This window comes from Sceloporus undulatus, chromosome 1, assembly GCF_019175285.1.
Source record: "Sceloporus undulatus isolate JIND9_A2432 ecotype Alabama chromosome 1, SceUnd_v1.1, whole genome shotgun sequence".
Classification (NCBI taxonomy): domain Eukaryota; kingdom Metazoa; phylum Chordata; class Lepidosauria; order Squamata; family Phrynosomatidae; genus Sceloporus; species Sceloporus undulatus.
Window position 1 is genome coordinate 96,320,452 of NC_056522.1, and position 25,581 is coordinate 96,346,032.

The 25,581-nt window shown below is 38.7% G+C and overlaps 1 protein-coding gene across 1 annotated transcript in view; it reads left to right on the plus strand.

The window, feature by feature from the left end:
• MOXD1 (monooxygenase DBH like 1) overlaps positions 1–25,154 on the plus strand; it is a 59,920-nt gene extending 34,766 nt beyond the window's left edge. The window contains exons 5-12 of the mRNA XM_042445278.1: positions 8,664–8,843; positions 11,254–11,356; positions 13,358–13,524; positions 14,728–14,919; positions 18,878–18,937; positions 20,767–20,909; positions 23,040–23,208; positions 24,573–25,154. Of these exons, the coding sequence (XP_042301212.1) occupies positions 8,664–8,843; positions 11,254–11,356; positions 13,358–13,524; positions 14,728–14,919; positions 18,878–18,937; positions 20,767–20,909; positions 23,040–23,208; positions 24,573–24,737 (1,179 nt within the window). The 3' untranslated portion in view covers positions 24,738–25,154. The remainder of the gene's footprint in view (positions 1–8,663; positions 8,844–11,253; positions 11,357–13,357; positions 13,525–14,727; positions 14,920–18,877; positions 18,938–20,766; positions 20,910–23,039; positions 23,209–24,572) is intronic.
• Positions 25,155–25,581: the final 427 nt, after the last annotated feature.

Consider the following 25,581-nt stretch of genomic DNA (forward strand, 5'->3'; position numbering starts at 1 on the left):
ATTATTATTATTATTATTATTATTATTATTATTATTATTATTATTATTATTTCTCCTCCTCCTTCTTCCAGAAATTGATTTTCCTGTTGGCTACTCTCTTTTGCCTATAGTAAAGTACTGTAAATACTAGGAATTTTGGTGGTTTCTCCCTGAAAAGTGAGTTAATTTACTCAGTGTCTGAACTACCATGACTTAAAAATGAAAACATGGCCATTACGAAAGTAAATATGCTCAAAAGCTTTTCTGAGGAAAAAACATTTCATCAAGTTAGCAAACATCGACTGCTATATTGCTCAGTAGCATTCATTGTATGTGATTTGGCCAGCCTATTTAAATTAGATACTTTTGCTAATATTTTCTAGAAGTACACAAGATAATTCAATTCATTTATGTAAAAGATATATAAGCTGCCCTTTTCAGGAAGCTGTCCCAAGGCATGCAACAAAATGTAAAAGCACAAGACATACACAAATACTATTATTATTATTATTATTATTATTATTATTATTATTATTATTATTAACTTTTATTTATAAAGCGCTGTAAATTTACACAGCGCTGTACATACAATCTTTTTAATTGGACGGTTCCCTGCCCTCAGGCTTACAATCTAAAAAGACACGACACAAAAGGAGAAGGGAGTGGTGGAGGGGAAGGGGCCTCTCTAGTAGGATAATACATATAAAATACTGTACATAGCAAAAAGGAAGTGATTCAATAAAACAGACAACAAAAGAACATCAAATAGCAAGTGACAATTATGCAATGCCTGGGAATGCTGCCCTGAACATGATGGTCTTCAACTCTGTTTTGAAGCTGGTTAAAGAAGTGATGGCTCTTGCTCGCGGGGGAAGAAGGTTCCAGGAGTGAGGGGCAGCGAGTGAAAAGGGGTGAATCCGAGATGGGGCAGAGGAAATACGTAATAATAGCAACAATAAAGGCACTGATAATGTAAGGATTAACAGTTAAGACCTGCAGTTCATTCACACTAAAGAATTATAGTGCTTTTATTCCACTTTAATTGCTATAGTTCGATCCTATTCTTGGATTTTCCATTTGGGAAGGACATTTAGAATTCTTATTCTGAGTGTTTTAATGTGTCACCAAACTACCAGTTCCACGATCCCTTTGGATGGAACTATGACAATTAAAGTGAAACAAAAACACTTTAATTATGTATTATGAATGGACCCCTAGCAGTGGTGCATGGGTTTGTGTAAGGGGTGCGCATCACACTGGGTGACGCCATCAGAGGAGGAGCACTGCTGCGGAGGTGGTATCAAGCCTGGAGCCACAAAGAAGCCTCATCCTGATCCTAAGGACCAGTGGTGTGTGCTGAGGTGCCTCTAAACTGGCCTCCACTGCTTTTGTCTCACCAGCATCCGCCATTGCTTGCAAGGGGGCTTCTCTGAGTGGACTCCCCAAGTCCCATGATGGCACCATGGGGGAGGCTATGGGGGTGACACCATGAGTTACCACACTGAGGAGACACCAGCCCTAGTGATGCCACTGGCTCCTAGGTTGTACCAGTTACACCATATTGCCAGCAAAATCCTAACTTGGGTGTAGGTCACGATAAACAAGCCAGAAACAACTTAACACCATCATTATTGAATGGGCTTGGCAGATGGAAGAGAGTGCCCACAGACTGCTAGCTGAATCCTCATTTAAATAAGATATGGGTATGAAGATCAAGATATAGATATGAAGATTAAAGGGATCAGTTAATGGAGCAAAATCAGTTCAGAGTGGCTGGAGTTACAATGCCAATGTTGTCAGATTCCAACTGTTGATTTTATATATTTTGAGTGGGGCTTGGAGCTGTATTTTTAAAAATAAATAAATAAATAAATAAAATCACCTTTGCAAACTTTGGCATGTAGTACATAAAGTCCAGTGGGCTCTGGCAGGTCATAAGGAAATGTTACTGGCAAAATCTTTCTCTCTGATCTTGTGCATACAGGCAGAAAGTGTGGATTAATCCTGTATTTTGTTGTTGTTTTTTTAAAGACACTGGGGAGTCTTGTAAGAAAGACGGCATTAAACCAATTCCCACAGCTGTCATTCCACTACTTCCTACCTTTACTTCTAGCCTTTACCTAGGGTTGAATCCTTATGTGAAGATTACGAGGGAACTGCATGTATATATATGGCATTCTCTCACACAGTGGGACATAAAACAGTGCGTTAAAACTTACTTTAATGATCTCGTGCCTTACTGCCCTAATACAGATATAAAAGTCTTGGTCCAATAAGATGAGGTCAAGAAGGAGTCCTTTCTTCCTTCATTCCCTTGTGTGCCTGATTTAACAATACAGCGGCTTATTTAAACCAAGAGTAGGTAAAATGCAACATGTAAGCTGCAAGCTTGCCCCAGTCATACTTTTGTGAGCCCCAGCCAGTCTCCTGAAGCCCTTTGAGCCCTGCAATTTCTATATAAACATTTTAATGATCTGAAAAATCACACCAATCTCCCCTTCCCGAACTATGTGAAGGTTGACTTTTCTCTCCAATATGTATTTTATTTTATTTTCACCATATGCTGGAACCAAATGGTGACAGGAAGTGATGTGTGAGCGTGGCACATGGGAGTTGTCCTTTGTTTTAACCCTTAGTTTCCCTTGACATTAACACTAGAAAATTACAGTTTAATCTCTGTTTGCAAATCGGGTTTTGCCTTGATAGTCTCATTTGATAACCTGATGTAATGCTGAAACCACAGTTTTGTAAACAATGAAATAACCATGTTAATCTCTTTTAGTTTAAGAAGGAAATGGATGGGGGAAGGACTCTTGCAGTACCTTTAAAACTGATATATTAAAACATAAGCTTTCATGAACTCCCTATAAAAAGTGTTGTTGTAGACATGCAAATCACTTTGCTGCTGTGATATGGTGACAAAGTATGTCTCAACAGTGGTCATAAAGAGCATTTAACAAACTAAGGGAAGGAGTCCGTTTTTGCATAAAAGCATAGATAACCAGGGGAACACAAGCATTGTGGAGAAAAGTGTTTGTCCAGGGCATTGGTATAGGTATAGAGAAGAGAATACTGCTACAAAGTAGGTAAGAGGAGAATCTTTTTGTTAAATGTGTAGCAATAACAACATATCTGCTTTTAATATGTATAGTGCCAAGAAATCTCTGTGTCTCTTCAAACTGTTACTAACAGAGTAGAATTTGTGGATATATCCAAATTCGGTTATTTCTGTTTCCAGTTTTCCTTTATTTTAAATCAAGAATTATTGTTTGGAGGTCTGAAACTGAATATTGAGCAAGGTGAAGTGTCCTATAGGTGATATTTCCATTTCTAATTTCAGATTTGTGTTCATATATCATCTTAGAATCATAGAATCATAGAGCTGGAAGAGACCACAAGGGCCATCCGGTCCAACCCCCTGCCATGCAGGAAATCCCAATCAAAGCATCCCCGACAGATGGCCATCCAGCCTCTGCTTGAAGACGTCCAAGGAAGGAGACTCCACTACACTCTGAGGGAGTTTGTTCCACTGTCGAACAGCCCTTACTGTCAGGAAGTTCCTCCTAATGTTGAGGTGGAATCTTTTCCTTTAGCTTGCATCCATTGCTCCGGGTCCAGGAAACAAGCTTGCTCCCTCCTCAATATGACATCCCTTCAATATTTAAACAGGGCTATCACATCATTTCTTAACCTTCTTTTCTCCAGGCTAAACATCCCCAGCTCCCTAAGTCGTTTCTTATAGGGCATGGTTTCCAGACCCTTCACCATTTTAGTCGCCCTCCTTTGGACATACTCCAGTTTTTCCACATCCTTTTAAAATTGTGCCCAGAACTGGACATGATATTCCAGGTGGGGCCTAACCAGAGCAGAATAGAGTGGCACTCTTACTTCCCTTGATCTAGACACTATAGTCCTATTTATGCAGCCTAAAATCACATTGGCCTTTTCAGCTGCCGCATCGCACTGTTGACTCATGTTCAGCTTTTGGTCTACTTGGACTCCTAGATCCCTTTCACACGTAGTTTCATTCAGCCAGGTGTTGCCCGGCCATCCTATATCTGTGCATTTCATTTTTCCGTCCTAAGTGCAGTACCTTACATTTCTCCATGTTGAAATTCATTTTGTTAGCTATGGCCCAGCTTTCTAACCTTTTAAGACCATTTTGAATTTTGATCCTGTCCTCTGGGGTATTAGCTACTCCTCCTAGTTTGGTGTCATCTGCAAATTTGATAAGTATGCCCTCAATTCTGTTATCCAAGTTATTGATAAAGATGTTGAATAACACTGGGCCCAGGACAGAGCCCCGTGGGACCCCACTGGTCACTTCTCTCCAGGATGAAAAGGAGCCATTGTTGAGCACCCTTTGGGTTCAGCTGGTCAACCAATTACAAATCCATGTAACAATTATGTTGTCTAGCCCACATTTTACAAGCTTGTTTGCAAGAATGCAATGGGGAACCTTGTCAAAGGCCTTACTGAAATCAATGTATATTATGTCCACAGCATTTCCTTCATCTATCAAGCTGGTAATTTTTATCAAAAACAGAGATTAGATTTGTCTGGTATGACTTCTTTCTCTGAAACCTATGTTGACTTTTTATGATTATGGTGTTGCCTGCTAGGTGTTCACAGACTCTCTGTTTGATGATTTGCTCTAGAATCTTTCCTGGTATTGAAGTAGACTAACTGGACGATAATTGTTGGCATCTCCTTTCCCCCCCTTTTTGAAGATGGGGACAATGTTTGCCCTTCTCCAGTCTGCTGGCACTTCTCCTGTTCTCCAAGAGTTCTCAAAGATTATTGCCAGTGGCTCCGATATTACTTTTGCCAGTTCTTTTAACACCCTTGGATGTAGTTCATCTGGTCCTGGAGACTTATATTCATTTAGATTAGCCAGGTATTCCTGTACTATCTCTTTACTTATTCTGAGCTGAAATTCCTGTGTTCTGCCCTCTGCTCCTTTATCCTCAGGTTGAGCACCCTTTTCCTTTTTCTGAGAAGACTGAGGCAAAGAAGGTGTTGAGTAATTCTGCCTTTTCTCTGTCTTCTGTTAGCATTTTGCCATCGTCTCCACGCAGTGGCTCTACTGTTTCCTTCTTCTTCCTTTTGCTGTGGACATACCCCCAAAAGCCCTTTTTATTGTTCTTAACAGTTCTAGCAAGTCTGAGTTCATTCTGCACTTTAGCTTTTCTGACTTTATTCCTACACGCACTTGCTATTTTTTTTTAATTCCCTTTTGGTGATTTCCCATTTTTCCATTCCTTATACATGTTCCATTTAAAACTTAGCTCAGTTGAAAGTGTCTTAGGTGCTTTACAGACTGGCCCAAAAAGGTGGTCTGCCGGCGCCGTCATTTGCTGTGTGGAGGAGCCCCAGTGGCCAAACTGTGTGACTCCTCCGCACAACAAAAAGCAGAAAAAAGCAGCTTCTTTTTGCGCCATGGAAATGGTGCCCCAAAGTGCCAATGGTGCACTGGCGATGTCATTTCCACCACGCGACGTGCAGATGCTAGGCGTCCGCGACGTCAAGATGGCGGTGCCCATGTAGAATGGGCACTGCCATTTTGTACACGCTCAGCATGTACTAGGGTTAGGGGTGTCCGGAAAGGACACCCCTTTCTAACCCTAGTACGTGCCAAGCAAGTACTTTTTGCCCGTTTGTAACGGGCCTTAGTCATCCATCCTGGTTTCTTGAGACATCTCCCATTTTTCTTCCTCTTTGGAACTGTTTGAAATTGTGCCTTCAGTGTCTCCCTTTTGAGAAACCCCATCCATCTTGAACTCCCTTCTCTTTTAGTATTCCTGACCATGGGATCACACCCAGTATTTCTCTAAGTTTACTGAAATCCGCTCTCCTAAAGTCTAGAATGTGTGTCTGACTCTGCCTGGCTTCTCCTTTCCACTGTATAACAAACTCCAGGAGAATATGGTCACTTGCACCTAATGATCCCACCGCTTGCACCCCATTAACCAAGTCATCCCTGTTGGTTAGGATCAGATCTAAAATAGCTGACCCCCTTGTTGCCTCTTCCACCTTTTGGTCCATGAAATTGTCTTCCAGGCAAGTGAGGAATTTGCTAGGCCTTGAGGATTTGGCTGAGTTTGAATTCCAGCAAATATCAGGATAGTTGAAGTCACCTATCACTACTACATCTTTCCCTATTGAGTGTGTGGTTATCTATTCAAGAAAGACATCATCCAATTCCTCCATCTGACTTGGAGGTCTGTGGTACACTCCCACAATAACATCCCTGTTGCTTACCTCCCCTTTGATCACTCTAGTGGATTTCTGCCCCATCTATTCTTTCTGAAAAGTTTATACCTGTAGTCCCAGGAGCCAAACTTCTCACATCTACACACCATCTACAAAGCTAGTCATTCACTTTTAGTATCTCCCTGACCTTGTGTAGCCCTCTTTCTTTCACTGGCAGAATTGACAAGAATACTACATGGGCCTCAGACCCCTTCAGCTTCCTGGCCAGAGTTTCATAGGCAGAGGTGATCTGCTTAAAGCTGTTCTTGGCCATGTATTCACATGAATAAGGAGAAAAGGCTACTGATCTGTGTTATTAATGAGTTTTTGCAAGTTGTCAGTGACATTGTGGATATGTGTAGCAGCACACTTCCCAGTTCATCTTGTCAGGCTAACACAAAGGTACTTCTATACCCATGAGCAATGAGTCCTCAACTACAAATGGCATCACTAGGGGGGTGCTGGGGGTGCAGATCGCACCCAGTGACACCCTAACGGTCTTCAAACATCTGCCATTGGGCAGAAATAGACTGTGACATTCATATGCTTCCCTTTAAAATGCTTTAAGAGATGGTGTGAATGGGGTGAAGCTACGTGGAGGGAGAAAGGAGAGGCCCCAGAATTTTTTAAAATTAAAATTTCAAATTTTTAAAAATGTTGTTGGATTTAAAATGGTTTAATTCTTTTAAAATTTTCTTTTAAAACATCACAAATCTTCACTATGTATATGTAAATACATTTAGGTTGTGTGTACTGTTGTGTGTACTATATTATAATTTGAAGGAATAATTTTAATTTTGCTAGTTGTTTATGTTGAAACTATTAGCTTTACATTCAGTGGTATATGGGAATTACAATTTATGAGTAACATTAATGCAAAAAGCATTACTAAGGATTCTGTATGGTGTGAAATGGGAGGAGGTCAATGGGAGGGTCACACCATGAGTTACTGCACCGGGTGACACGAACCTTAGTGTCACTGCCAACTACCAGCACTTTCCTTTTCTCTTTTCCCCCTGATCCAAGTCAAGAGGATAAATGGAGAAAGAAGATAAATGGTTCCCCACTTCATTGCATTATTCTCACTGAGTCATCATGAATGTTTACAAATTTTGCTTTTCTATGAAACTACAAAGCCTCCCACACAATGCATTTGGAAAGACAGAATGGAGTTATTCATAAACTGTTTGTTTTTAGAAGATTTTCTATTTTCACATTTTTTAACAGTAGGAGAGATGAACAAAAAGGCTACTTGTTGGAAATAATGTCAATGTTTATAAAACTGACAATGAGAGCATATGGATTGCTAATTTAGGTGATGGCCTGTTGCTTTGAAGGGGGAAGTTATTGTTTTTTTGAAGTTGTGAATAGAAGCACAGCAGGTCTTGGTGTCCTAGAGAGGCAGGTGGGTACATCACATGTTTAGACAAGTACTGCATTTTTCAAGTGGAGATAAGGAGAACATTCCCACAACCTTTTTGCTGAATCCCTCCTTATTTTACTTATAAGTTTTGAGTTCTGTGGGATTCTTACCCTTTAAAGGTTCTCATATGTGTGTGGGAGAGTTCTTGTTTACATTTGGTACACTGTAGAAATCAGTTACAAAACTCCCATTGGTTTTAGGGTACCATGATTACAGTTTTCATATTTATTTCTGCTTTAGTAGAAAGAGCTAGTTTAGAGCTAGCTATCCTTCATGCTGCTTTGAAATAAAATCAACAGCACTTAAAATCTAGTTGGAGTGCTTTTTTTTTGCTTTTTTTTTTTTTTGCAAAGCAAGCATTTCTGGTACCAGAAAATAATGGTGTTAGATAGGTGCACGCCACCATTGGAGTTAATAGGAACTCCAATATCAGCGATTTTCCATTTTAGCATGTGTGTGTGTTCATGTGTGTGTCCAAAATGGACCCCCTGTGAAAACAGAGGGGCTACTGTGTTGTCAGCAGCTCTCCATAATCTGAGGCCATGGTATTTCATATCACATACGACCTGATCCTTTGAACTCAAGATGTCAGAGATTAAACCTATATACAAATCATGTACTCTTTACGAAAGCACACTTACTTATCCCTCCCAAAGTTTGAAGCAGCCAAAAACCCTACAAGACAGGGACCATGACAGTACATGATACCACCACCCAAGTGTATTTTAGAGATATCCCCCTAAGCCTCTGAAAACCTGTTGTTTATGTCATAGTTCCTCATGCTAGTTTCAATGGAATCATTTTACTGCCTGCTTTAATTAATTGTATTGGTTTAGGAGGGATATGCTGTTTTATGTTAGGCATCTTTATTGAATTATTCAAACATTTTGACTATGGTTGAAAGCAGTTAACATACAGTATTTTAGCTGGTGTCTGATATCAAGCAGATGTTTTAAATTTGCTAAGATTTAAGAGGATTAAATTAATAAACTTTTTATTTTATTAACAGGTTGAACCACTGATACAGAAAGGCCATGAAAATATAGTGCATCACATTCTACTTTATCAATGTAGCAGCAGCCTCAATGATAGTGTATTGGATTACGGACATGAGTGCTATCATCCAAACATGCCAGATTCATTCCTCACCTGTGAAACTGTCATTTTTGCTTGGGCCATTGGAGGAGAGGTAGGATTAATATTTGCTATAACTGATTTCCCAAATTAATGCTATGGATTGGATCTGGGATTTTTATTGCATTAGATGAAATGGGTTGGGGTGATGGGACAGGTGACCTGCTGATTGGGGTGGGGGACAGGTGACTTTTTGACAATTCCTCCACCTCTGCATTTCCTGTCACCATTGCTAACACTATCATTTGAGAAAGTATAGCAAAGAAGATGTCTTTTAATAGCAACATGTAAGTAATGTTTCTATATATTGGTGAATTTTGTATCAGAAGAAGGCAGGTGTTATCTGTCTTGAACAAGGTGAAGACTAAGGCCCATCTAAAATACAGTGGGACCTCTAAATTTCCTGGGGTTAGGGGCACAGAACACCCATGAAAATGGAAAAACCACAAATAAAAAACACTTTTTTAAAATCTGAGAGAACATCTCTCTAGGAGTCTCTAGGTCCTCCTGAGCAACATTATGGTCAACATCTGCCAGACATGGACCATATAATTGTGCTAGAGGACCTATAAATACCTAGAAAAGTGTTCTTTCTAAATATCTGTGTCTTCCACTGCGACTTCTGGTGGATGTTGACCATACAATCTCACTGGATGACCTAGAGATTCCTAAAGAGAACATATTAATGAAATTTGTGAATAATCAAAGCTGCAAAAGTCAAAGCTACAAAAGCAGAGGGACAACTGTCTGTATATGGCACAGAGATCTTGAGCTTTCAAATCTTGAATAATGTTAGATTTTATTCAGCTGACTGTGTTGTCATGAAGAACTGTACTAGTGACTCCAGGCACTATATTTGAAATTGGACACAGGGCTTGTCTTTCAAAGATATAGCCATGTTAGTCTGTACAGTCAGTATGTGGAGAGATCTTGTAGCACCTTTCAGTCTACTTCCTCAGATGCAGAGCTTCTCTTTGTAAATGCATCACTGGAACTTTAATTATTACACAAAACTTACCAATTCAGGGTTAATACATACAGTAAAACTTGGTATACAGAACACTGAATTTTGATCCAGTTGAAAAAATGTGTATACTGGTGAAAATTGTGTTTGTATGTACTTAATCTATATTCCACCAGCCTCCCATGACTCACAACATGGTTAAAAGTAATTTCCCCAAATTGTGGGCTTAGGCACAGCTTTAGATAAGGTCTAATAGTAAAACACAATTAAACAAATTATCCTATTTAGAAAAGCCATCAAATTAAAAGCAATTCTAAAAGACTTGCTTGTTCTTGTTCTTGTGTGTGTTCAAGTTGTTTCCAACGTAAGGCAAACTCATCATTGGGTTTTCTTGGCAAGATTTGCTCTTGAAAGAGACTTCCTTTAAATCAGGGGTAGGCAACCTGCGGCCCGCGGGCCGGATGCAGCCCGGCGAGGCCTTGAGACCGGCCCCAGCCCGGTCCTGCCACCGATTGCCGCCGGGGCCTTTGGTGTCTCGCGCGAGGGGCATGGTGGGGAAATTGTCTATAGAAGCCTCAGAAACATGGATTTATCTTAACATTTTTTTAAAAAATCAGCAAATTTTTCCGCATGTCCTCCATTTTTTATTTAAAAAGTGCCCTCCATGAAAATTTTGTCCTATATTTGTCCCGGTTTATTTATTTATTTAATTTTTTAAAAAATTATTTAATTATTTATATTTTGGCTTTGGCCCCCCAGTTGTCTGAGGGACAGCAACCCGGCCCCCGGCTCAAAAGGGTTGTCTACCCCTGCTTTAAATATTTGAAGGCTCTCAGACAGAAGATAAAGTGAACTGGTTTTTGCTATTGGGGGGATGGGTGCAGAAGAATGGATTCAAAACACAACAACAGAAACTCTGACTAATTATGAGGAATTTCTTCATGGTAAGAGGTGTTTGGGAGAGCCAGCATGATGTAGTGGTTTGACCACTGACTACAAGTCTGGAGATTGGGGTGTCTGAATCTCTGCTGGCCATGGAAACTCACGGGGCAAGTCACACTCTCTCAGCCTCAGAGGAAGCAAAGGCAAAGCCCCTCTGAACAATTCTTGCCAGTCTCAAACTTCTGGAAGGATGTTTTTTGGTGATACCTCTGCTGTCTCATTTTAAGCATATGCTTCTAACATATTTTTCACTCTTATACATTTTCTGAATGTTTTGTTATGGCTAGAAATAATAATATGAAATTGAACTGGACTTTTTTACTCCATATTATCTCTTTAAAAATCTAGATTAATAAACTGAAATGTTTTCACTGTTCAGGAATACTGTGGGAATATCTGCTTCAGTAGCAATTTCTGATATGTGTCAGTCTTGGTGAATCTGTGGTTTTCTAGGGCTGACATATCACCATACTAATGAAGATATGCTCTAGACTAGGACTAAACATTAGAAAAATAGGTCAGTTCTGGTTTACATATGTTTCCGTACCTTAAATTCTAGGGCTTTACATATCCTCCCCATGTTGGCTTATCCATTGGGACAGCACTGGACCCACAGTATGTGCTTATGGAAGTCCATTATGATAATCCATCATATAGGGAAGGTATGTTTCTTCATTTTTCATTCTTCTTAGAATCAGTTAATAGAAGATGACATTCCATATTTTCTGAGGGTGATAATGTTAATAAAAATCTTGGATCTGAAGACTCTTCAGACTAGAATGTGTACACGCCATTGCTCAGATTATTGTGGAGAAAGTGGGGATGAAGTTCTTCACTAATTTTACTTTCAAAGGAAGCAACAAGTAATATTAGCATTTTGGTATCCATTCTAGAACCCATTTATTTTCTTGATTGACCAGGGTATCCTCAGCACTCTTCATCAGCACCACATCTCAAATAAATAGGGAATATTAAAAGTAAAGCTGGAGATTGAGTAATGAGGGGAAAGTGGAGGTTGTATTCTGGACTGGGTGCCTCCTTGTCTCTTACATACTGGAGCCAAGAGATCAATATCTTCTCAAAGGCACCTCACAGTATCATAAATGGGGAAAAATACAATTAACTGGTTTAAAACATCATCTTGTAAAGTCTGGGATTTATAAATAAAAAGTCCACCTTAAATTCTAGGGCTTTACATATCCTCCCCATGTTGGCCTATCCATTGGGGAAAAGGGCTGCCAGAGCCATGAGAGATAAGAGATTATATAAGAGATCCTCTTTATCTGGGGGAGAGAAGTGCTAAAGGTCAAACTGATAGCCATCTATAACTTACTGTCTGCCTAGTTAAACCATCATAGTGGAAAAACACTGCAGTTCCTTCTTCATTAAGTTGTAAAACTGACTGCTTTCTTCTGTACCTGGCACAGTCCAGGAAAGCTTATTAACAATTAGATCAGTAGTATTGGAGGTATCATTCTACAAATGCATACGTGTGAATAAATATTAATGAACAGATTTGGACCTATTCAGATCCTATAGGCAAACCTATAGGAATCAACTATATAGACTGTATATAGTCTATATAAACTGTATGATTAGATTATGTCCACTTTAGTATTTACTTTGTAAAGCGCTGTACAGTTTAGGTTGCAAGTGTGTGTATCTGTATATTTATCTGGGAGTAAGCCTATATTTCAGAGGAAGGAACTGTCAAAACCACCTCTGACTATTACTTGCGTAAGAAAACACTAGGAAATTCATGGGGTTGACATAAGTCAACAGGTGACTTGAAGTCACATACAAACAAAAGAGATTATCGCACTTCATTTTTCATCCAATGTGGGCACAGGTTGAGAGCAAGTTTGAATGGTTGTAAATGGATATTATCACACAGCAAAATGTTGCTGATGCTACCAGGAGACTACAAGCCATCTCCCAGCTGTGCTTAGCCCGCCAATTTTGCAAGGACAGAAAGTTTCTGTATTTCAGAACTGGCAAGCTAAGCACAGCTGGGAAATGGCTTGTAGTCTCCCGGTGACATCGGTGGCGTTTTGCTATGTAATGACACCCATTTTCACCTGTTCAAGCCTGTGCCCAGCCCATGCCCAGATCAGTTAAAAAATGAAGTGCGATAATCTCCAAAGACACGAGCCTCATTGGACTGGACATTTGAATGAAATTCTAGCTGTAGAGTTATGTATCTGTTCACTGCTTCTTTAAACAAATACAGCCCTGGTATATAAATCCACAGGGGTATAAATCCATCCCACAGAATCATGGATAAAGGGAATTTCGAATAAATAATTGATTTGAAATGTAATAATATTGATAAATTGTATACAATACTCACAACTACTGTATAAGAATTGTACGTGTATTATGGTACAAAATTGCCCTCCATGCCTTGAAGGGGCATAAACATGTGCGACTTCTCAGTACAGGTTAGAATAGTATAGAAATCAGCCAACTCTGCTTAGCCATCCCCTTGTGACTATATTTTATTTACAACTTTCTCAGTTTTTGTCACCCATTTAACCCATCTTAAATACAATTTCTCCCCTCTGTTATTTTTCTCGCACACAACTGCCAGATGCTGCTCAATACCGACAGGATATTGTATGCTGGTTTGTAGCTGATGTTGACAGTTGCTCTTTTGTTTTCAGGCATGATAGATAACTCTGGATTGAGGCTATTTTATACTCCAGATTTAAGGAGATACGATGCTGGTGTTATCGAAGCGGGTCTTTGGGTCAGCCTCTTTCACAACATCCCACCAGGCATGCCTGAATTCACATCAGAGGGTCATTGCACCCAGGAATGCCTGAAAGAAGTATGTGTCTCCTGCTTTGTGCAATTTATTATGATTCCCTGCATTAACTGAAAGCTCATTTAACCGGCTTCCTTCTGAAGGAAGTAATGAGTATTTGCATCACAGTAGGCCCTGGATCAAATATAGGGGCATGTAGTAGAACTTCACACATAACTGGCCCTTTCATTTTACTTATCTCTATAGAATCTGCTTCATGGACAAGCCCCTGTACACTTTTTCTTTAATTTCTCATGTCATCCACAGTGAGAACCATTGAAGAAAAAGTTGAAGTTACACTCCAAGATTCAGTTAACTCCCAAACCTATAGGTGTGCAAGGTCTTGTTTATTATCAACTGATGAAAATCAAATTCTTTAGTATTAAAAACTGGGAGCAGGAACAAAGAAAGGGTGAACAGTAAAAATGCTGCTTATGGCTACCATGTGGCCTTGCAGTGGTTTTTTTTTGTTACATCTATATTGTTGGTGAGCCCATACTAAAAACTGAAGAATTTCTTTTTTAGGCTGACTACAAGATCAGATTAATTTGGAAATATTTTTAAAATGCTCTGAGAATATGCTGTGATATTTCAGGCATTAAGAATCTTATCACATGAGAAAAGAAAATGAAATGGGAGAGTAGTGGCTTTCTCCATGCCTCTCCACATGATGTTGTAGGACTTCAGTTCTCCTTTCTGAGGGAGATGCTTGTAAAAATGAGCCTTTGGCAAAACAGATTTTTCCAACAATAGACATGTTTCTACCACTGTCTCCTTTGAGAAGAAAATGGAAGTGCTGCAACAGCATATGGAGAGACACAGAGAAAGTCACTACCCCCCCCACTCCACTTTGGCTTTCTTTTCTCATGTAATAGGACGCTAAGTCATAGTGTTGTATTATATATTGGCCAAATCATCAGTCCATGTATTGCTAACTCCACTTGAGTTGTAGGTTTTTGCAATGTTATTTCTCTTTTCTCTGAGAGACCTCTACACCTTAAATTCTGTATAATTTAATAATCCCAGCAGTTGTCACAAGTCTTGAATCAACTGCATACATATAGTATCTCTTTTAATAACATATCTGCACACTGTATTTCTGTGAAGGGAGGTGCATATATGCATCTTGCATGCATATAAATTAAACATTGAGTATGTGTGCTGTCATGTTAAATGAAGTCTGTTACACATTGTGTCAAGTTGACAAATTTCACTTTTTTTCCCCAGGCACTTGATGCTGAGAAACCAAGTGGGATCCATGTCTTTGCAGTTCTCCTCCATGCACACCTTGCTGGTAGAGCTATAAGAATGCGCCATTTCCGTAATGGCGATGAACAGCAGCTGCTGGCCTATGATGATGAATTTGACTTCAACTTCCAGGAATTCCAGTATCTAAAAGAAGAAAGGACCATCTTACCTGTATGAATCTCCTCTGCATTTCAATCATGTATTTGTCATTTTGCCAGTTTTCCAGGGCAATTTTTTCCCCTTTCAGGTGGAATTCTGCTTTGGGAGAATTCATATGTCTCATTTTGTCATTACAAGAGTCTCATCTTGATACATGCTGGGTTTTGATGCTACAGAATTAAAGCAGTTGACACCACTTTAACTGTCATGTCACCATCCTGTGGAATCCTGGGATATGCAGCTTGAGAATTTAGCGCACAGCTAAATTATCTGGTTTATCTCACCCAGTTTGAGTCCTCTTCCGGGAGGCAGCTGGATATTTTCATGTGCTTTTGACTTCTGATGCTGCCGATGCTGTCTCCTGCCTAAATCCCACCTAAATCCTGGCTAGAATCTGAGCTCAGCTGGCCAATTTGCAAAGCTGAGATGCTCCCAACTTTGCAAATCGGTCAGCTGAGTATGGCTGGGAGCCCGGTTTTACGCAGGAGGCGGCATCAGTGGCAAAATGCATATGGTAATATCCAGCTGCATCCTGGAAAAGGATTCAAACCGGGCAAGATAAACTGGATTATTTAGCTGTGCACTAAACTCCTTAGTGAGGTATTCAACCTAAGCTCTGGTGTCTCACCAAGCTAGAAATCTCAGGATTCCACAGAATGAAGCCATGACAGTTAAAGTGGTATGAAACTGCTTTATGTCTGCCATGTGGATAGATCTGAAAAAGGAAAAGCATTAGGAGAAGAAACTGGTATAGAGGAATGACAGACAGAATAAATCTAATCTCAGTCTCCACCTTGCAAAGCAGGTTTTTCTTGCATTGAAAAGTTTCTGATCTTATATATTTGCATATAATGTTTGATTTATTTAGAATGCTGATGTATGCATTGTTAGGGATATAAGAACAATTTCTTTTGTTAATTTTAAGTAATCTTACCTAATTTAACATGGTGCACTGAACAGTTGAAGTGAAACACAGTTATCCTTCAACATGTATACCTCTCTGAATATATGATATAGTTGTCTGGTTTAAAAAACATCTCCCCCCCCCCACACACACACACTAATAAAAATAAAATACAAAATGCACTGTATTTTGTAAAATTAATTGTGAATATTAGAAATGAGCCTGAAAATACATACAAATTTTGTGCAGCCGTTTAAAAAATGACTATGATGCAGAAATGGGATGTCCTGAATTAAGACTAGAAAAATATGCTTTAGTAAAGCTGAAACTGACACATCTTTTCAATTTATTGGTTCATATTCTGCTGTTTATTTAAAGTTATTCTCCCCGTCATTCTAGCACTTTTTCTATTTGCCTCTTAATATTTTCTGTTCACAGCATTTTTTTAAATCTGATTTTCTTTGTAGAATAAAATTTTCCTTCAAGGAATTGATCTTTTTTTCCCTGACAAAAAGTTTAGGTTGCTAAATGAGTAAAATGTGGGTTGCACAAACTGGAGACTGAAAGGCTGTTCCCCACATATATCTGTCAGCATCAGTCAGTTGCAGCCAGGCTTATTATCAGCCCCAGGCCTCAGAAGATGGCTAGTCATGTCATGCATTTGTAAGATGGATAATTTATTGCCTATAGCTATAGCTATTAAGTATTAATTTAAAGAGCTTGTTTTTAACTCCTAATTAGACTACTAAATTTTCGTGCTTTTTTTTTTTTAATAATTGGATATACAGTTGTGGTGATGCTGGAATTATTGCTATGTGTCAACATTATCCTCTCAAAGTAAGCCTGATTTACATGACCAGTAGGCATGTGGCAATCACTTCATTGTCTTTTAAAAGTTAACTTACTGAAACGGGACAGTTGTTTTTATGCCAAAACTGCCACTATAAGCAGCATGAAACCTTTTCTTTACTATTGCAAATATGTTTTTAAAAGTGTTTGTTGGATATCCAAATTGCTCTAAGTAGTGGTGACTTGGCTATAGGGGAGTATTGTTGAAGTGGTGCTGCGCATCTGCCATTTTCCACAAGTGCCTCACAGTCTCAGTATCTATGTAAGCATTTGATATCCCAGCCCCTCCACATACCTTTTCCCATTCATGCATCTACAATAGTATAGAGAAGGACTGGATTGGAATAAAAAATGTTCATTGAATGTAAGTGGGGGACAAGTATACATCCTTGACCAGAGGATAGAATGTCCTATCTCTACTCAGACTGAAGTACAGTTGTCTCTCTGTGTTCATGGAGGTTAGGGATGAAGGATCCTCATGAATGTGAAAATGTCACAAATAACCTTTCCTCCCAGTTACAGAATGGCAGGGAGGAGTTGGAGAGGAGCGCATGCGCTTGCTTCTCCTTCCTCTCCTTGTCGCTCTGTAGCTGGCTCAGCTGGGCAAGTTACAGGGCATCAGGGAGGGGTTGAAGAGGAAGGGGATTGCACGAGCAGGTGACCATGATCAAAATCACAAGTGCCAAAGTCACGAATACGGAGGGATAACTGTATTCTTACAGAGCTCTTGGGTCAAAGGTGGTGTATGTTTTATTTATAACATGATCCTCCATATGTATATTAAGACTGAGGGTGGAAAATGTTTGGCCCTCCAGATGTTGTTGAAGTGGAATTTCCATAAGCTAATGGGGAATCCAGAATCGGGTTGTGAAACAAGCCAGAACCAATTCAGGGTTTTGGCCCTGTGTTGTGTAGGTAGAATGCAGTGAACTGGGGGGGGGGGGAGGTGTCGAGGAAAAACACTCATGTTAACAAGACCTCAGTTTAATGAAATTTAATCCTTGATAGAAATTCATATCACCACCTCTGAGTAATCTATGTGCTTATTCAGAAATAAGTCCCTCTACATTCAATAGAATCTCCTCCCAAGGATATGAAATACATGAACTTCACTGTGTAGTTTTGGGCCAGTCATATCTCATTCTAGCCTACCTCACAAAATTGTTGTGAAGATAGTGACAGAGAGGACCACTGAGCTCCTTGGAAGAAAAGTGAGATATAAATAAATACAATAAATGCAGGATTGCTGATTTAGTCACTTACAGCATAAAAATATTTTTCTTTCTTTCTTTGTTCTGTCTTTGTCCAGAAATGATTAGGAGATTCTTCTTCCAGACAAATTCCAATAATAGATACACTATATTAAGAAGCAGATATTTGATTTCTTGGGACATCAGAAGCATGCAACTCAAGAGTCAGGACCTCTTTTCCATACAACTCAGAACCCATCATAATTGTATGGGGTATGCTCCACAACTTGTGGGTGACTTAAGAGATTCATAACATGACAGGCAATCCTTAGACTGCAAGTCCAAAAGCTTTAAAGCTCCAAGATCAAAGACATAAATATAAAACTCTCATGTTCATTTTCATTGTTATTCCAGCATAACATACACTCCTACCACAAATAAGCAGCTGAAAGCAAAATGTTCAATATTCAATAGACAAAAGCTGAATATACAGTCTTCCCTTCACTCTTCTTTACAAATTGTACAAATGTTCTCCAGTCTTTCACAAAATTATCAAGTGATTTTAATCAAAGTAGATAATGTATCAGTTCCTGCCATTTCAAATGCAGATCTTACAGTTTTAGTATAATCTGATCTTGATATAGTGTACATTCATTAGCAGACCAGCTGCCACAGTTTTCACCAATAGAAGAATTCTGGACAGCATTCAAGGGTAGTCCTACATGGAACATACAGTAATTTAAGCCTGACATAGCCAAGCTATAAACAACTGTTGCCAAATCAGACTAGCCAGAAAAGGAGATAGATTGAATTCTAAATATAATTGTGCAATCATACGGTTTATCACCAACCACACCTAACATCTAGGCACAGCATTGGATCAGACAGTACTTTTCTTCTTCAAAAACTAAATTCTCAAATTATTGTTTATTTTTTAAATAAATATTTTTAAAAATAAATTACAAGCCACTTAATGAATCAAATATTACAATTTGTAACACTGACATTCTTGAACTTTGTTTTTCAGGGAGATAATTTAATCACTGAATGTCACTATAGTACCCTGGATCGGCAACAAATGACTTGGGTAAGTAACTTATGGCACGACTTCATATGGATTGAAGATATCTTCAAATAAATATGTTTAGATGAAAAGTGGGAATTGGAAACACTTAGCCTGTTCAGATGCTACACCCAACACTATGGAAGGACTACTTGTGCTATAGGATTTCCAGCTCTCCCAACCCTGGCCCCAGCTAGAGAACCCTTCAACATTCTGGCCCAGATTTTGATGTGTACGGAAGGAGGCAAGCAGAGGAGGAATTTCTTCTCACTATGCTATCTGTTCTTCTGACAGATGAAAACAGTAGGATGTAGTTCTGAATATTCAAAAAGTTATGAGATGGTATGTGTGGCCATTTATTAATAATGCATCTTTCCAGCCCATTATTTGGTGCAAAGTAATCATACAAAGCTAAGGATGATCCTGAAGCTGTATGGGTTCATATGCTTGTACAGTTGGATGGGGTTGCACCTGGGAATTTCACTTCTTTTTCAAAATATGGGTCAAGGCAATTCATAATGTGACTAGACAGAAAAAGAGACTAAAGGAAAAAGCTTAATCTTTGACAATCCTTTTCACTGTTTATGTGTGATTTTATGACAGCTGTAAACTATTGAGTAGATATTCAAAGATGTTAATTTCCCTTTAGCCTCTTTTGGGGTATTTTAATTCACTTATGCTTTTGAATCTGTGGAATCAAAGTCCCATTTTTAAGACTCAAGGATAACAAACAAGGGAACTTCAGTTTGTTTGGCAATTATCATAATAGCTGTCAGAGGGGTGGTCTTAGCAAGTTTCCTTCCTAGTTTGTGGTCTCTGTTTCTCAAATCCTCTCTGCCTCTTTTTGCTCAGTTTTGTTTGTTTTGTATCATCTCCAGGCTTATCTCCATAGATTATTTCCCCTGACATTCTGTCTTCTTTGATGCCGCTTAACATGTGCCATCTCTTAAAAGACACATTTCAAGACTCTTGAACATATATTCCTCTTTATTTCAACCTTTGTTCTTTGAGCTGCTTCCTCTAAAATATAAACCGTTGGTGGGTGGGTTGCTGTATAGTGCAGTCATAGGTCTTAGGACCATCTAAACACAAAATCGCTTCAATGAGAAAATTTCACCAGCAAGATTTGACTATACAAACAGAGGGGGGTTTATTATAGTGGGGATAGACGTCATGCTGTATGTAAAGGTAAATATTCAGGTTTGGATCTGGGCATTGAAGGAAATCATTACCCACCCAGACACACGTTTTCTATGTCATAATCACTATTACAAACAGCCTTCATGCCATTGTCCAAATACTATGCCAAATTTTCTTAATGACTACTTGTGGCTACAACCATTTTGATTTTTCTGCATCCAGGATCACAGTAGCAGCAACTACAATAGTGGCTACATAAAGCCAGCACAGGGGGGGCAGCAGTGGGCAGGTTTGGGACCAAGTACAGATGCCTGGATCCAAGAACTGAATTGTCTGGCTAGAGTATCCCTTACCAAAATTTGCATGCACCGCACAAGTTAGGAGAGCGACACAATGAGAACTTCTTAGAAAAGGAAAAATATTAAATATGTTTTCTTGCCATGTGGTCTCAAGAGTAACATGTCAGCACCTGTTATTTTATAATGTTACTTCAGCTTTGGTAAAAAGAGAAAAGAATCACTACTGCAAACAAAATTGCAATTACTTTTTAGTCATTCATGTCACTTATGGATGTGTTGGCTACTTCAGCTTTGTGCATTTAGTGTCTTAAGTTTCTTGTCTCTATTGATAGTATTATCTTTCTGGATATCATCACCTAAATTAAGACCTAAGAAATCCTGAGGCCTACATTGTTGGTCTGTTTAAATTTTCAGGGTGGTCTTAGCACCAGAAATGAAATGTGCCTCTCTTACCTTCTGTATTACCCAAGAATAAATCTCACTCGCTGTGCAAGTATTCCAGACATAATGGAGCAACTTGAATTTATTGGAGTTAAAGAAATTTACAGACCAGTAAGGTAAGTTAAGGTGAATTGCTTTGTGGCCTCTGGCGCTGGAGAACCAGTGTTTCGTTGGTTGTCATTTGGTCGAACTTGTCTGAAACATTGCTAAAGGCTACTCTTCTTGATGCTACCTTCTGGTTCAGTTTTGTTGTGCTTTTTAAGTAATTCAAAACTTTTAAATACCATTTGTTATCCAAGACTACAAACATCAGCAAGGAAGGTTAGAACCAGATCCCCGCAGATGGGAAGGGTCCACTGTAGTAACCAGATCCAACACTGCATCTCAAATCAGATGAGCCTGGGTATAGGAGGCTGATGGTATAAACATTCACGGTAGGATGGAGTTAAGGATCTATTGCTTCTGATAGCCAAGGAAGAACCTCACAAGCAATACAAATTACATTCCTCATGATTCTTGATGCCTGCTATGCTCTCATAACAGCAGTGAAGGCATAAGAGAAACTCTGATGTGATTCTTCCTCACTGTAAGATCTTGTTAGTATTACCAAGGAAGAGTTAGTGAAGGCAAAAAGTAGGTAGTGATTGCCTGGAAAGCAGAGAGGCAACTGGGATGATTGGGACAGGTAAGCATCTGGGTTCCATTGTGTTGCTGTTGATACAATGAGCACAACTGGATCTGATTGCAGTTCAGAGTGTAGTGCTTGAAAAGTTACATTTAGTGAATGAATGAATGAACTTCCAAGTTTTGCTGGGGGGAGGGCACATATTTTATTTCTAGAGCTGGGGTAGAGATTGTTTTTGGAAACAATCATCTTTTCCCCTGAGCCTGTTTAGAATTGAGCCAAGGAAAGTTCACCTATCACATTTTGTCCAGAAAATAACTGTTGGTGGACAATGTGCTAAAATATAAATAAACTGCATTGTGTCATTTTGTGTGTTCAAGTTGATTTTGGACAACACATTAGATAACTTGAAATGTACTGATTTAGATATGATTTCCTTTGTTACAAATAACTGTGTACAAGCTTTAAGTATAGGTGCATTATGCTACAACCCACTCTTTGTCTCTCGTGCCAGAAGAGAAAATGGGATAGATGAGAGAAAGGAGGTGAAACAGTGTGTAGATGGTAATAGAATGCTGTTATCATCAACCTTCAATGTCCACAGATTCCGCATTCATTCTGCTTTCAAACACCCAAGGCTTGTAAATGTTTTTTTTTTAAATTTTCAAAAAGAAAACCTTGATTTTGCCATTTTCTATAAGGGGCACCATTTTATTATGTCATTGTATGTAAAGGGACTTGAGCATCCACAGATTTTGGTATCCAGAGGGGTCCTGGAACAGAATCTTAGCAGATATCAAGGACCCAGCGTATATCAGTATGTAATAGAAGAATACTTGCATAGATGCCTGTGGATGTACTTCCTATGTATCATTGGCCATGTTTCAGCAATGTCCCTCACCATAGTGTGGTCCTCAGACTGAAACATGTGATGAAATGTGGCACCTGATGTGGGAAACCTCCCCCATCCTAGATGTGTCCTGTAAGGATTCCTCTCTCATGGTCTAGATTTGCTTGATTTACCCACTGTAGAAAAAATGCAGTTTGCCTTCACTTTAACTGCCATGGTTCCATCTAATAAAATCCTGGGATTTGTAGTTTTTTGAGGCACCAGCACTTTTTATCAGACACCTTGTAAAACTACAAATCCCAGGATTCCATAGACTGGAGCTGCAGCACTTAAAGTGGTGTCAAACTGCATTATTTTTACAATGTAGATGCACTCATAGTTAATGTGATTCATTATAGGTAATTGCACAAATGTGTGTGCTTGTCTTTTGTTATTGTTGGTGATGGTGGTAGTATTGCTGATATTAATGTGTGTGTGTATTCACCTTAAAATCACCACAAGTTGGAAACAATTTGAATGCACACAGCAACAAATCTGCTTTCAAGTCAACTTAGGTGACCCCATGAATTTCATTGGTTTTTTAAAGGAAAGAAATACTTAGAGATGGTTTTACCAGTTCCTTCCTCTGAAATTTAGCCTGCAGCACCTAATATTCATTGGTGGTCTCCCATACAACCTGTTAAAAATATGTTTTTCTTTCTAGGAACAATTTTCTGTTTGGGTAAAGATTTCAATGATAGTAGAAAAGTTTGTGCTTATCTTTATGTACAGGACTTGGCCGTTCATTATCAAGAGCCCAAAACAATACAAAAACCTATCTTTTATGGATGCAATGAACAAATTTAAATGGTCCAGAGAACATGGTGTTTCCTACAATGACTATGTTCTTAGGTTGCCAGTGAATGTAAGATGTACCAAGACTGACAATGCAGAATGGACAGTAAGTTTAATTCCTTTTTAAAACTCTGCTTCGGGCACCATTTGTACAGATTGTAAAATTTGTGTAGTTTATGGAGCCTTATAGTTGCAAGTTAAAATTTTTAATTGTATTATCCTTTAAAACTGTGTTATTTTATTTATCACAATAAATAATCATCATGAAGAGTGGTAGCTCACTAGTCAAAATGCTCACATAAGAACTGTCTTGCAGGATCAGAGTCAGGCAGCTTTCTGTTAAATACCAGTCATCCACATTCTTTCAGCAGGAAGGACATGATCATAAAACCTGTCTATTATTGTTAGCTGATGATCAGAAAAATAGGATTCTATGGTCCCATACAGACAGGCCAAAATAAAGCTGCTTTGGGTCACTTTGGAAGTATGCTGCTTAAATCGTGCATGCGTCCTAAGAGTCCGGAAGCCACGCCAAAGCCACAATCCAGTTCTAAGGACTGGATCACAGCTCGGCGCAGCTTCCAAACTCTTAGGATGTATTTAAACAGCATACCTCCAAAGTGACCCGAAGCAGCTTTATTTTGGCAGTCTGTATGGGGCCTATATAATGAAATAGTAGAATAGTGCCCTTATTCATATATATTAGTGTCCTTGTTCAGGATATTCCATTCTGTTTTCCTTTCCCCTCTCCCATCACTGTTCCATGAATACTGAGTTGCATGCAAACAAAAATATCCAACATTGTCCACAGTCTTGATGTATACTGAGTAAGATCCATATGAAATCACCCAATAGATAGTCAGCATAATTGGCTTTGATGGAGTCACTCATGTTTGAAAATCCTTCTCCCATTTACTCTTTTCTGCCCCAGTAAAAGGTGGTTGTTTGGGCTGGCTATTTCTTGATGGTGATACACTAATCACTTCTTAATCATAGCATTATTAAAGGATTGTACTGGTTGCCTCAGTCCTTTATTGTACATGCTGATTTGAATAACCAGAAGTTCCTATAAAGTGGAGAGCAATTAACAAACCATTGTTGTAAGGTATATAAGCAATATATCATACTTCTAGCAGGTAGGAAGTTCAGCTAGCAGGGATTCAGACCACAGCTTCTAAAGGTGTGGAATGTATTATGCTGGGAAAGTAGCTTAGTGTTTGTTAATCCCATCAGGTTCATCTGGCACAAGGAAACCTGTTTAAGTAAGTATAAATGCTAGTACTAATATATACTGTCATGTTATATAATACATATTGATGTTGGTGTCTATCTTTAGATGGTAATATATAAATAATGTAGACTAGTTGGCACACATGAAATAATGCCAGCTAAACGCAGATAAGCTGCTAGATGCATTATGATGTTCTGTAGTATATGCAGGAAATAATTTTATTTCATTTTAAATTTCAGATACAAGGAATGATGGCTTTCCCACCTGAAATAGAGAGGCCATACAGGACAGAGGAAGTTATATGTAGTTCGTCTCCCTCATTAAACTGCAGTCTATTTTTAATCCTCCTCCTTTTTCTGTACATCTCATCTACTGCTCTAAGGAATAATGGGCTTGTTGTATAATAATTCTGATTGTACTCACTTATGATTTCTGTGCCATGCAAGTCCTGAAATGTTTGCACTTTTGCTCCTCTAGATTTATTTTTTTACATATTAATAAACTAAGTTTGTTTCAAAAATAATGTTCACCTCATTTGAAAGAAAGATTACTGTTTTTAAAGGTAAAATTACAATGTATTGTGTATATAGAATTCACTGATTTGCAAATTGTTATCTAAACTGATTCATATAATTTCATTTGATTTTTCCTTGCACATCACTTTATGACTCCCAAAAGCTGCTCTGTATTTGGATACCAATATAATAAACTAAACTTTGTCTAGGTAACCTTAATTATGCTGAAGTCTGCTGAGTTGTTTTACCTTTGCTCTTAAGACCAAAATGTACACATAAAGCTTAATTGTTATATTGCTGCCAGTCTCCATTAGTCATGTTAGCTGTCTCATGCTCCTTCAAGTAAAGCTATGGCAAGATTTTTAAATCATTGCCTGAACGTAGTGGAATCCCAGACTTCTTTTTTTATTGCTGCTCTCTTCCTGTCCAAATTGGAGTTTCTTCTCTCTAAGTTCCCCTTCCTCAGATTACCAATATGTCACTGTCCTGGCCTGCAATTGTAACATTATTTGTGCTGCTCATCATAACTGTGACTATACTAGAAATGTTGTTCACCAGCTTTATACTAGAACTTGGAAACGTAACATTTTTGAACTACAGTGTCCAGAATCACTCAGCAATAATATATTCTGAGAGTTGTACTCTCAAAAAGTAACATTTCCAAGTTCTGCTTTCTGTGATAAGAACTGCTCAGTTCTTACATAGATTGTGTAAAATGTTTGGTTTTAAGGAA